Source organism: Sinocyclocheilus rhinocerous, unplaced genomic scaffold, assembly GCF_001515625.1.
Source record: "Sinocyclocheilus rhinocerous isolate Xijiao unplaced genomic scaffold, SAMN03320098_v1.1 scaffold896, whole genome shotgun sequence".
NCBI classification, from domain to species: Eukaryota; Metazoa; Chordata; class Actinopteri; order Cypriniformes; family Cyprinidae; genus Sinocyclocheilus; species Sinocyclocheilus rhinocerous.
In genome coordinates this window covers 695,692-710,007 of record NW_015648505.1, presented here as the reverse complement: position 1 = coordinate 710,007, position 14,316 = coordinate 695,692, and the positions used below count along the sequence as shown (strand labels likewise).

The 14,316-nt window shown below is 40.8% G+C and overlaps 1 protein-coding gene across 1 annotated transcript in view; it reads left to right on the top strand.

Annotated features, from left to right (window-relative positions):
• The window catches only part of gtf2ird1 (GTF2I repeat domain containing 1), a 29,159-nt gene that overhangs the window by 4,179 nt on the left and 10,664 nt on the right, over nucleotides 1-14,316 (top strand). The window contains 10 exon segments of the mRNA XM_016514355.1: nucleotides 4,776-4,905; nucleotides 4,999-5,140; nucleotides 5,272-5,451; nucleotides 5,562-5,745; nucleotides 6,913-7,208; nucleotides 7,379-7,474; nucleotides 9,174-9,257; nucleotides 9,747-9,930; nucleotides 10,462-10,487; nucleotides 10,780-10,903. Of these exon segments, the coding sequence (XP_016369841.1) occupies nucleotides 4,780-4,905; nucleotides 4,999-5,140; nucleotides 5,272-5,451; nucleotides 5,562-5,745; nucleotides 6,913-7,208; nucleotides 7,379-7,474; nucleotides 9,174-9,257; nucleotides 9,747-9,930; nucleotides 10,462-10,487; nucleotides 10,780-10,903 (1,442 nt within the window). The 5' untranslated portion in view covers nucleotides 4,776-4,779.

The following is a 14,316-nucleotide window of genomic DNA, read 5'->3' as shown; positions in this document are numbered from 1 at the left end:
CCAGGTACTGACCAGGCTCAACCCTGCTTAGCTTCAGTGGGTAACCAGTCTTGGGCTGTAGGGTGATATGGCTGTGGCGTACATAATATGTGTGTGTATACTGTGTATATTTAAATACATTTTTATATATTAAATATATTTATATATAATATAAATTATATAAATATATACATGTAAATACTTTCAAAAATATACTGTATGAGTGTGTATTTATATATACATAATAAATATACACAGTACACACACATATATTATGTAAACAAAAACTTTTATTTTGGATGCGATTAATCGCGATTAATCGTTTGACAGCACTAATTTTCAGTACGAATTTTCAAGTACATTTCACACACAATTACAAAGAAATGGCAAGTAACACATTGAATTAAATGTGAATTTTTGAAGTAGTTTTTATGGCATAGTTCACCCAAAAATTCTGTATTTTACTCGATGCAGAAATATCTATTTTGTTTTGTCTAAAAAGTGGAAGTCGATGCTAACCAAAACTGTTTGGTTGGTACCATCATTTTTCAAAATATCTTCTTTTGTGTTGGCTTGGCTAGACTTGACTTTTGCCTATCAGATGAGATAAAGTGGGCAAATAAAATAAAATAAAAATAAATAAATAAGTAAATAAAAACTTTATGGCAGATTTTTTTGAAGGAGGGACCCAGATCACCTTGCATTGCATTGCAACCTGGCATTGTGAGAAAGTTTTGAATGTGCAAGCACCTCTCACATTTTCTTCATAAAATGTGAAAATATAGTTTGTTTTACTGTCTGAAAACTTTATCGTGAACGTGCAATGCAAGTGCTGATTCTGACACCCATTATGCTAAAGCATCATAATATACACTGAAATAAAATCCTAGTAAGTTTCACAAATAATTACAAAGAAAACGCCAAGTAACACATTGAATTAAATGCGGAATTTGAAGTAGAAAGACTGAAATTGTGTTTTCTTGTAAAACATGATCCAGTAATCATTGTTTTATTCAAAAAACACTGTAAAACATTTTTACAGTGTAGCATGACTTTATTTTTCAACTAAGGACCCAAAGTAGTAAATTAGATTTGGTGGTTTGAATGAATCCGAAACGAACTAGAGATATGAATTATTGGTGCTGTTGTTCAGAATGTTGTATGTAAGATTACGCTCAGGTAGAGGCATCCGGCTTTGAGCTGTAGCAGGATTTATAGGAGGTTTTCAGACGAGTAATAGTAGTACTGGGCTCTCTCTGTGCAGTCTGTGGTTTTGGCTTTGCCCGGAGGCTGGGATAATGGCTCCCAGTGTCTGGAGAGATTAAAGGCCAGAGCTGCATTGTTCACATGCCTCGAGATTAGTTTCCAAGGAAACGGATTGCGGTTGCCATGTGAACACAAGGCCCGGAATTAGGATTGCGCTATTTATTTATTTATTTGTTTGTTTGTTTTACAGCTCATATTCGTCACTCCTGCTGTGTTTGCTTGTTTTTCATTTTTAAACTGTGTAGTTAGGTTTGTGCTCGTTTTTAAACCCACCCTAGTTGAGTCGGTATTCAAGTTTACAGCTTTGTAGTTCAGAGCCGACGTGTCTGAAATTGAGATTGGAGCCGGGGGCGTCTGTCGAGAGGGATGGGTAAAGTAGTTCACTTTAGAGGATTCATGCTTCCAGGTCCTGTCTTGCTTCCAAGGAGAACAAATTAAGGATGAAGGGTTTTACGGCAATAATCTGAGCTAGCTTTAATTGGTTGACAAAGGCTTATCGTAATTAGCTACTTTCACATGTGTGTGACGGATTTTGGTGTATTAGCACAGGGAAGAGTATTACTATCACTTTCCAAAGCTTCTTACAGGTTTTTCCACCCTTCAATACATTTTGTACAGCCAAAAATATTGAAAAAGTTAATGGGGAGCTTGAAACCTTCTTACTCTTTAGTATATGATTAAAAAAGCATATTGGTTTGTTTTTGCACGTAATTATGAGACCATTAGTTGTGATTAGTTGTTATTGTTTTTTTATCATGTCTGTGATTCCTGCAGACCGTAATCAGTGTAGACGGCATATCGGTGTTTCCTAAAGAATTCTAGTAGCTATTTGCTACTGTTTCTACACTGTAAAAAAAATCTGTGACATTTACGGTAAAATACCGGCAGCTGTGGTTGCCAGAACTTCACCGTTAAAAATATGGTAGCTGCATTTTAGGTTTTACAGACTTAACTTAAATTCACAATAAAATACCGTATTTCATTAACTGATGTAATATTGATAAACCAACATACTGAAGAGAAGGTGCACAGTGTCATTCACACAAACACTAAACACCATCATGGTGTACACATTATACTGAAATAATGCAATAACATTAATTTATTGTTAATGTTTTAATAGTTCACCCAAAATTTCAAATTAGGCAACCTCATGATTTACTCACCCTCAAGCCATCCTGGGCTTATATGACTTTCTTCTTTAAGATCAATACAATCAGAGTGAAAAATTTAAGGGGGTCTGAATACTTTCCGTACCCACTGTATATAAAAAAATGTCCTGGCTCTTCCAAGCTTTGTAAAGGCAGTGAATGGGGGTTGAGATTTTGAACCACAAAAAAGTGCGTCCATCTATTAGGGTCGGGCCAATAGTCGATGCCATCGTCTTTCACCGATGGCTGACAGACATCATGATGTTGAGCCGGCATCGTGATTCCTTCCCTCCACCCCCTCTCCCGCAATCCGACATGTACTACGTGACCCCTAAAGGGTATAAATACGTGATGGGAGGAAAAAACTATATATTTGAATATACTGTTTCTATACTGTTCACTATACTGTTTATAAATTGTGGGCATCAGGGAGCCGCTATTAATGTGCAGGGCATAGAAACCGATTTTGAATGCGCGCTTGTGTTTTACTTTCACTTTCAAGATTCGCGATCACACATCCTCTATACTACGGAGCAGCAATAGGCTACTTACTACACATTTGACAAGATTAGATATTTGTCAGTGGTGCTCAGGATCTGAAAATCACTCACCATCGTTCTTTGAGTCATCTCTCCACTCTCCTTACTCTGTTTATGTCGTAAGTGAAATTTTATGTAGTGTAATGTAACAGGCAACCGCTAGCAAGCAGCTAACCATGTCCCTTTAGTGGCTCCGTAGAACGCATTATTTGTTTTCCATGCCTTTCTGAATACGGATTGATGCTTCGGGCACACCTCTAACCTTTGTGGACTACTTTTATGATGGATGAATGCTCTTTTTTGTGCTTCAAAATCTTGACCATCATTCACTGCCATTATAAAGCTTGGAAGAGCCAGGAATTTTTTTTAGAGTCCAATTGTATTCGTCTGAAAGAAGAAAGTCATTTACACCTAGGATGGCTTGAGGGTGTGTAAATCATGGGGTAATTTTCATTTTTGGGTGAACCATCCCTTTAAGTACCCTGAAGAGTACTGCAAACTGCAGTACTGTGAAATTTTTAATATGAATGGTGTAAATAAAAAATGGTGTAAACTGTAAAGCAATGATAGATATTATGTAATAAAATAAACTTTTATTAACTGCCCTTTGCCTGATTCTCCTTGGTACACGTACACAATTTTAAGGTAATTTGGATAAGTTGCAACAGTTCTTCTGTGGATTTAGTCTTAGTTGCTTCTGTCTCTTCATGTAATCCAAATCGGACTTGATGATGGTGAGTTTAGATCTCTGTATGGACCATCACATCTATTTTAGGACCTTATGTTAATACAGAAATCTGTTTTTCAATATATTTTTTCTTTTCTTTGTTTCTTTTCTTTTTTTTCACAAACACAAACATAAATAGCAATAATGTATATTAAAAACAACATACATATAACCATATATTACTAGAGTACCGTAAGAAAAGTACATTTAAATTTTAAAGTAATAATTACATATATAATTACATTAAATAATTACATTAAATCACTAAAAAAAATATCTGGGTGGCACACTAAAGGAAAATATAATTAATTATTAATTACCAGCCTCTCTCTCTCTTTCTCTCTCTCTCTCTCTCTCTCTCTCTCTCTCTCTCTCTCTCTATAAAGAATTTGTGTAATTATTAAAATAACATTTGTTACACAAAATCTGTAGCAGATTAATTTCTTTAACTACATTTTGTCACAAGCAACTCCCAAGTTTCATGAACCTTGAGTTCACAAATCATCAATTCATTTTGAGACAGACATCATTGAAAATAATGAGAACATGCAGTTTAGTCAGTCAGATGCTGATTAAGTAATTTCCCTTATTTAGTGAGTTCATGAAAAGAACAACCTCCTTCACATGGGTCATTTGTTCATAAATTGGATTACACTCAATAATGGCATTGCATGTTTGTTTTTCTGTGTATCCTGTGTGGTTTTTAGACTGTACATCTGTCCCTTAAACATTAGTTTTTATTTGTGTCCAATTAAATATGGTGTCTTTTGTATAGTCCTTTAACAATCTAATTACAAACTTTGCTGACATTTCATTTTAGTGTTCTTGCTACATGTTACATGTCCTTACTATAGTAAAAGCAGTAAATTATGCATAATTACAAACATCCATAATAAGTACATGTTCTTAATTAATACTACTCTTGTTCTTATTTGTGCAATTGCATTGTATCAAGAACACTTTAAAATAAAGTGTAACCCTACCCAAACTTTTGGCAGAACAACTGATATGTGATTTTAGTTTTAACTCAATGAGTAATTCAGTCTATTTTAGTGTAGCATTATAAACCTGCATTGAATTTCAGTGTGCTTCATCCTGTGTCTTTTCCTGCAGAAGAATGGCACAGATACGGAAGCTGGGCTGTGATGGGATGAGGACCAACTCTCGGCCAGAGCTCAAAGTTCCCCAAGCGTCAGCCAGACAAGAGATCCTCACCAGCCTAGTGTCTGCCCTGGACTCTGTGGTAAGAACGTCTCAATAAGTTTAAAGATACTTACAGTGTGAGTTTTATGCAGCATTTTGGTGGTGGTGGATTACTTGTGAATTGTGTTTGCAGTGCTCTGCCATGTCTAAACTGAATGCTGAGGTGGCCTGTGTCACTGTGTATGAAGACAGCGTGATCGCTGTGGGAACAGAGAAGGGAAGAATCTTCCTAAATTCCAGAAAGGAAATACAGACAGACTTTCACAAGTTCTGCAGTGAGTCATCATGAAATCAAAATTGAACATAACCATTTTGAATGATTGTGTATGTAAGCTGCATATAATACTGCAGGCGTTTAAAGGGTTTTTTGCTGTTTCCTAAGGAATAACAGATTTATTTTCCACAGAAGTGTCCTGTCTGCAAGCATTGACCTCCATGAACTCCCACACCAAAGTTCCTGAAGTGGACTGCAGCAGGACTGGCAAAGACTGCGGGCAGCCGGGCAGGCAGAGAGCCTTAACAGACACTCATTCCAACATCTTCGTCCTGAGGAAGATGGTGGAGGAGGTGTTCAGCGTGCTTTATAGTAAGTCTGGTTAAGATTTTCTCTATATTATTATGCAGGGGAAAAAAAAGTAAAGATACAGGAGGTATAATATTTGGCACAAATCAAAACACGTTTATCCACTGTTTCAGGTGAGGCTGTTGGGAAAAGCAGCCTGGTCCCTGTGCCTTATGACTGGATTCTCAAGGATCCCAGCTCAGTGGTTGTCTATGGCCTGCCTGATGGTGTAACTCTGAGAAAGCCTTCGGAATATGACACCAAAACCTTAATGAAGATCTTAGAGCAGAGCAACCGCATCCGCTTCATAATCAAAAGGTCTTCATCTACTTTATTCTTATAATATGCTTGTGGAGTCATGGGCAGAAAGCAAAGGCCTGTTCACGCAAGGTCTGAGTTTGACTGAACGAGAATGTAAAATAATAATAAAATGGAAAAGTGTGGCTCTATAACCTTCTTCACATAAAGTTCAAACTATGACCATCTTAACATTTTTCACAGGGTTTCATGTTGGTTTTCTTTCTGCAAAACCTCACATACTAAGATATAAGCTTTTGGTCTTATGTCTATTAGCAGCATTTCAATATTCATCTCAGAGTATAAGGACAATATCCTTATTAAACAAGATTTTAATATTTATTAATATTTTTAATTCAGCAAGAATGCATTAAATTGATCAAAAGTGACAGTAAAGACTTTTTACAATGTAACAAAAAGTGTCTGTTTCAAATCCAAATCCAATTCATCAAAGAATCCTGAAAGAAAAAAAAAATTAAATACCACCGTTTCCACAAAAATATTAAGTAGCACAACTGTTTTCAAAATTGATAAATGTTTCTTGAGCACCAAATCACCATATTAGAATGATTTCCGAAGGATCTTTTGACACAGAAGATTGGACTAATGGCTGCTGAAAATTCAGCTTTGCCATCACAGGAATACATGACATTTTTAAATGTATTTGAATAGAAAACAGTTATTGTAAATTGTATTCATTTTTCATAATGTTACTGGTTTTTATTGTATTCTTGTATCAAATAAATGCAGCTTTGATGAAATAGACTTCTTTCAACAACATTTAAAAATCTTACTGACCCCAAACTTGGTGTACTGTATACTGTACCTCTTTATCACTGTATTTATTACAGGATCCATAAAAGACATATGTCATTATCATATTTGATCATGTTTTCCATTATAATTAGTGAATCTATTATGGTCTGTATTTTGTTTAAAATCATATAAATGACCGCTTTCGTTAAAAAAAAGTTCACTGGTACGAGCTAAACAATCACTGGTACGACTTAAAAAATCAGTTATTTTTTTTTGTTTATTTATTATTATTAATATTAGTCATTGAAATGATCAGTTCTATCAATTTGATCATTATTTATAATTATTTGATCATATTATCATTATCAGCACCTTATGAACAAAGACCAAAAATTGTTTGTGTGATATTTATTTATTTATTTATTTTAGTAGATCACCAGAGGAACCCTCTCGGGATGCCAAATCCTGTCCGGAAGTCAACCATCACTCTTCGACCTCAAAGAGCATAAGCAACCACGCCTCTGTCAAACCCTCCGTGCAGGAAGCGTCTGCTAGCAACTCCATGCTCTCCAGCTTCCTGTACGGCATGCCCATGTCCTCCCAGCCCCACCCAGACAGCAAGCTGGACCTGAAGCCCACATCACTGCACAGCATAGGTAAAGAGCGGCTGGGCATGTGGGCGTCTGCTGAAGAGAAAGCGGTTCAGGCCAAGGAATGTGCTGACAATGGTAAGAGCCTCCTTTCTGTACACATTGGCCTCCACTGTCTTTCTGTGTAAATTAGAGGTGCACTTATGATGCATGTTACCACTTGTGTAGGTGCTGAAGCATATGGATATGCTTCTTTTTTATGTGCTTAACTCTGAGCTTATTGCTCTGACTGTGTGTGTCTCTTCCAGGCGAGCAAATAGGGCTGGCAGCGGATCTTACCCAGAGCCCTCCCAGCATCCATGTCTCCAAGCGCCTTCTGTTCTCCATAGTGCATTAAAAATCAGGTGGGCGACAGACTGTACTCACCATTACAGCGTCTGGCCAAGGACAAGCTGGCCTTCATTTTCAGTGGGTTTTATGGGGTCCCAAGCAGTGTGTCTGTAATATAACTAGAACAGGATATAGACCGAGTTAATTTGCTCCCTAAAATGCAAAGACGAGGGATCTTCTCACACTTTAAAGGTATAGTTTACCCAAAAATGAAAGTTCTGACATTATTTATTCACCCCATGTTGTTCCAAACCCATGTGCTGTTATATAGTGAACACAAAAGGAGAATTATTGAACAATCTTAAAGTTTTTTCCATGTAACAACATTTCATAGTGACAAAAAAAATCCACCAAAAAAGCGTAAAAGTTGTCCAGATGACTCCTGTGCTATGCTACGCATGACGATTGAAAATATTGCCATTATTCATAATTTTATTAGTCATTATTCACCAATAATCTTCCTCTTCACTGTAGCGCTCATACTTTGGCGATTACTAGTTGATTAATCACAGATAGACAACTGTTTTGTATTACCAGTTCTTTTAAATGTTATGTTTCAAAATGCACATGAGGCATTATCTAAATAAATATTCACCAATTTGCATACATTTCCAGTACAGAAAGCTGAACATAGGATAAAGCCAGGTTCAAATTCTTGTTTCAGTTTGTTGACATATTAAAGCTAAAGGTTTCTACACACTGTCAACAGCCATTTATTTGTTTTACCATGTTTTTAGGAATAAAAATGGTATACAAATCAGGTGAATGATATATTAACCTTCATAATAAAAACAGCAGCTTTAAAGATATGTATTGTAATTGAAATCTACAGACACAAAAAATAAAGTGTCATAAAATAAACTCTTAAATATTTTGGATGTTTTCTTTCCACTATTCTGAAATACAATTTATGGAATCAAATGAAAGTTATAGAAACAAATAGCACAAAATCTCAAAAATGATCAGTGCTTGAAAAAACAATGGTTTTGCTTGTAGTGTTTTGCCTTAAAGTTTTCAAGGCAAGACAATTTTGCAATCCATTTCAGAGCTTTGTCTGAGGGGATGAAGCGAACTAGTCATTCGGACTCCTTTCCTTTTTTGGAGCATGACATATTAATATGTTAATTATTATCTGTTGTTTAGTTTACAAAAAATATGGCATGATGATTCTTCAGAGTTTCTCCTAAGTTTCACTGAAAAATAACAGCATATGGATTTGGAATGACTTAATAGGGTGTGTAAATAATGACCAAATATTTTGGGTGAACTATTCCTCCCAGTATGAAAACACAGATCATATATTAAGCTCTTGGTAAATAAATCAGTCATACCTTATGATCAACACATTATTTTTTATTATATCAGTGGTATTTGTTTAGATACAGCTACAGTCGGATGAGACATAAAGAGGGTTGATCTTGGCAGAGTGGGCAGTAGTAATGGGAGTTTGGCCAGGTCACCTGGGCTACCAAAGTCTGTTCCTCTCAAAAGATCAGCATGAGATATTCAGTAACTGCAGAGAGTCAAGACCTGCCTTAATTGTCTCCTATGTCTAAAAGAACAGAGGAAAACCTCAGTGTATACAAATACTATAAATAATATTTCAGAAAATATTGATTGAGACTGTGGCGCTATTGCTGTCACCTTAATAGGCAACATATATGACAGAAGTATTGATTTTTACATGATAATGTTTTTTTATTGCATGCCCAGAAAAATGGGATTCGTTCATCAGGGAGACTGAGGATATCAACACCCTTCGAGAATGTGTTCAGATCCTCTTCAACAGTAGATATGGTGAGCTGAAGTGCACAATGCAGAATTTACAGTCATACCACTATACAATAAAATACAAAAAATCTAGCTGATGCATGCAATTTTTTCAATTGAAATGATGCAAACAATGCAAACAGTCAATTTAAAAAATATATAATTTATTAAATCTTTTGAAAAAAAAAATTTGTTGATAATTTACAGGTCTTAGAAATGTGTGTATCAAATATACAGTAGGCTTTATAAGGTTATAGTATTTTCTCTTTTCCCAGATTAATATGCAGAGAACTGTAAGTAAACCATTAGTTGGTTGATTCATCTGAATATCCATCAAAACAACTAGCAACATTGGCTCAACCAATGGTGTGCGTTTGGGGTGGGACTACCTTTTTGGTTGACCAATGGCAGTCGGGGGATTGTTTAAAAACAGATATTTTTTCAGTTCTATTTGGTATAGCGCAGAATAACACACACGTCAGGTTTAACTCATCACTTGATTGATGTTTATTTTAGCTGAAGCATTAGGCCTGGATCACATGGTTCCTGTGCCATACCGGAAAATTGCCTGTGATCCTGAGGCAGTAGAGATCATTGGAATTCCAGACAAGATTCCCTTCAAGAGACCATGCACTTACGGTGTGCCTAAACTCAAACGAATCCTGGAAGAAAGGCATGCTGTCCGCTTTGTTGTCAAAAGGTTTGAAACTCCATCTAAACCTACTTATATTGAAGAACTTACGTTGACCTGATGAGAGAGATTTCCTTTTGTGTCAATTAAGATGAATAGAGCCATAGTCAGAGTTAAACCAGAACTGTTCAACTGAAACAGCGGCGGTGTGATTTGTAGCTCTTCCAATTTTAACATGTGACGACAGTGTCAGAGATTTAATTACTGATAGCCTTTCATTTTTTGTCATGTAATTAACTGTGTGGCTCATTGAAAATGAATCCAGATATTGGTACTGGATATACTGAGTTTTTAATTTGCTTCATAAGAAAAAAATGTCTAGCCGTCTTTGCCATCTGGCAGAGCGGCGCTAGGCATTCAAAGTGGAGCGTCATGCTGGTTGTGGTAACCGCTGCCATACATGAGCCAGCATGGAACCGCTGATTTGGCATAATGAGGAAATCTCCTGCTGCTCGGCACCAGACATGCGTAGACAGCATTTCAATGTTTCAATATGTTTACGGCTCACAGGAACTCACAATTTTCTTTTTCTTTTCTTAGAATGTTTGATGAGCGGATTTTTACCGGTAAGCATTTCCTTAACCATTATCTGTGTGGCTCATCTTTACTTGTTGCACTTATTATGATGTAATAGCATTATTATTACATAACATTGTAGTTTTTTTTGCACTGTAAAAGGTGAAAATGTTCCGTTGTTACTTTAGGGAGCTGTTTCTAACTAATCTGATCCATAACAAATTACATTTGTTGGTTTAACCTTATAAAGTCACATTTACTATGTCATATTCTGATTGTAATTAATTTGATGTCACAACATAAAGCACATTTTTACATTTAACATTTTATATTTTTTGCAAGCTGCTGGAAAAATAGCAAAGGAGGAGGGCAAACAGGATGGTGCCGCCCCTGAGGACGGATTCCCAGATGGGCTCAGGGTGCCGAGCTCTTCTCTAGAGCTGGTCAGCAACACTCACAGTAGCAGGTACCAATTTACCTTCCCTGTCACCACAGAAGCATAATTCCCTATCGATACTTCACTCATACTGCGTCTGCTAAAACGCTATGGGAAAAAGTAATTTTTTCTCCTGAACTGAAGCCTTTTTCAATAACGCAGTGTAACTGCACGGCCATTGGTTCGTGCAGTACACTTTAAAAAAGAACCAATGGCTCGGCAGCGGTGCTGCACGAACCTATGGCCACAAAGCCCGCCAGAATTGGCAGGGCCATCTGGCTATATAAGCGGGCACTTCGCCATAGGATTCAGATTTCTTCTCCTTCAGCGGCGACGACGTTAAAATGAACCAATGGCTCGGCAGCGGTGCTGCACGAACCTATGGCCACAAAGCCCGCCAGAATTGGCAGGGCCATCTGGCTATATAAGCGGGCACTTCGCCATAGGATTCAGATTTCTTCTCCTTCAGCGGCGACGACGTTCTACGCTGATCTCCGCTGACTGAAGAGCCTGCTCGCCATTGACACGCCTTGCAGTGGAATAGCGACCTCTCTGCTCGGCTGATTTGCCGCCTTTTCCGCCTCACAGCAGTGGTCCAGCTTCCCCTGCCACCATCTGGCAAGCCTTATAAAGAGCAAATTTCTTAGAGCAAATTTTTGCGGCGTTGTTTCAAATGCCACACCATTATTGCGGTACGTGCAGGTCTCCCCTGCACGCCGATGACGGCCACTGTGAGTGCATTTCCTGCTTGGGGAAATCCCACGCGGAATCCGCGCTCACCGAGACGGATTATTCCCACTGTGAGAACATGAGTCTCGCCTCTCTGCGCTCGCAGATAGCTTTCTTTCAGAAAGCGACTTCGCCCCTCGCGCCCTCCCGTTTTCTTCCTCCCAGGAGCCTGTGAGGAAAAAACAGCGGGGGAGAGGATCGCAGCGCTCGGATGTGAGCGAGCTCATGTCGGCTCAAGTCCCGCGTGCCTTGCTCTCTCCACACAGAGAGGCTTCCCCCGTCCTCTTCACCAAGCCTGACCAGTGTCCCTCTGCCAGCGTGAGCGATCTGGTCTCATTTGGCGGGAGTGATGACAAGCTGCTGGATGACAGCATGTCATTAGCAGCCTTGGACGCGGAGGAGCTGTCGGGCTCGACTGCCGACCCCGGCCCCCTGCCGTCGTCCGAACCCAGCGACGTTAAGCCTGGGATGGATGCCGAATTACTCCGTGTTCTCTCGAAAGCCTTCAAAGAGCTGGGATTGGAGTGGTCTCCACCGGAGGAGCCCTCCCGCAGCCTTCTGGACGAGTGGCTCCCTTCTCTATGCTTTTCCCCCGATCGCCCTGATCCCGCAGGTCATCAGACGAATCAGGGAATAAGAACGCAAGGTTCTCCTGGTGGCCCCGCTCTGGAGAAACCAGCATTGGTTATCAGAGCTGTCGCAGCTGCTCATAGCAGCCCCATGGCCCATTCCTCTGAGGCTTGATCTCCTCCCTTAGGCGAACAGGATGATATTGGCACCCCCAGCCCGAGCTGTGGGCTCTGCATCTTTGGCCACTCGACGGGAGCCTGCAAGCCTCCCAGAGTGCGTTCTAAACACCATTTCTCAGGCTAGAGCTCCATCTACAAGACGCCTCTACTCCCTTAAGTGGTCCGTGTTCTCTCGAAAGCCTTCAAAGAGCTGGGATTGGAGTGGTCTCCACCGGAGGAGCCCTCCCGCAGCCTTCTGGACGAGTGGCTCCTGTCGGAGGTCCATGACGAGCTCACCAGGTCGTGGCGCGCCCCATACTCTGCACATCTCTGTACTTCCGCTTCATCCGCCCTTACTTCGGTGGACGGCGTTGAAGATAAGGGGTACGAGAAGCTTCCGCCACTGGACAAGTCAGTGGCCGCGCATCTTGGCTCGTTCTGGCCCAGTCGGAGGTGGAGTCACTTTCTCACAGAGCCCTCCTCAACAGCCTCTTAGAATGCCTGGGGCTCAGGGTCAATTTTGCTAAGAGTGCACTGTCCCCCAGCCAACGAGTATCGTTTCTGGGAACAGTGTTCGAAATTAGAGCGGTGGTCGTGACAGAGCGTGCTCTGGTCATACAGCAGCTCGCGGCTTCCTTCAAGGCCGGTGCCTCTCGCCCCCTCAAGGCATTTCAAAAGATGCTGGGCCTTATGGCTGCAGCATCTCCAGTGCTATAGTTGGGCCTGCTTCGTATGTGTCCCCTTCAGTACTGGCTGAAACCGCGGGTTCCATCCCATGGCTTTCGGCCACTTGTCGAAAGCGGAGGACGGTCTTCACATCAACTGCCTCGAAATGCTGGCGGTATGTCGGGCCTGTCAAACCTTCCTACTGGACCTGAGGGGACACCACGTTCTGGTCTGCTTGGACAGCATGCCTGTGGTGTCCTACATAAATCGCCAGGGAGGGCTTTCCTTGAGGCGCCTCTTTGTGCTAGTAGAGCGCCTCCTGGAATGTGCTCAGCTCAACTTGCGCTCACTGAGAGCAGTGCACGTTCCGGGCAAACTGAACCAATGAGCGGACATGTTGTCACGAAGCAAAGTCCCCTCAGAAGAGTGGATGCTTCATCCACAGATGGTTAAAAAAATTTGGGAGATCTTTGGCAAGGCAGAAGTGGACCTCTTCACCTCAAAAGACAACTCTCGTTGCCCAATTTATTATTCCAAGGACAAGGACACGTTGGCCCACCACTGGCCCAACCTCCTTCTCTATGCTTTTCCCCTGATCGCCCTGATCCCGCAGGTAATCAGACGAATCAGGGAACAAGAACGCAATATTCTCCTGGTGGCCCCGCTCCGGAGAAACCAGCATTGGTTATCAGAGCTGTCGCAGCTGCTCATAGCAGCCCCATGGCCCATTCGTCTGAGGCTTGATCTCCTCCCTTAGGCGAACAGGATGATATGGCACCCCCAGCCCGAGCTGTGGGCTCTGCATCTTTGGCCACTCGACGGGAGCCTGCAAGCCTCCCAGAGTGCGTTCTAAACACCATTTCTCAGGCTAGAGCTCCATCTACAAGACGCCTCTACTCCCTTAAGTGGTCGGTGTTCTCCGCCTGGTGCTTAACCTGCGGCGAGGACCCGTCCGTCTGTGATGTATCGGTGATATTGTCCTTCCTGCAGGAGATGTTGGATAAGGGGCGCCCCCATCCACACTCAAGGTATGCCTTGCAGGCTAGGGTTCTTTCTGCATAACTGGCATGCACCTGCTTACGCGGTACCGTTCTGAGCAGGAGTTTGGCTGTAACATGCTCAAACCCATCAGAGGACTTACTTGTGCGCTCTCGGCCCTCATGGGTGCCGGGGCTGTGCAAGTCTTCCGGAACGATCACTCAGGCCGGGCGTGACATCTGTGCGCTTAGCCCGTTCGCCTTGGGAGGTGTTTACTATTCTTGTCCCCTTAGGCCCTGAGGTGCCTAGGGCAAGTTTACACATGTAGTCGTTCCTCTGCCA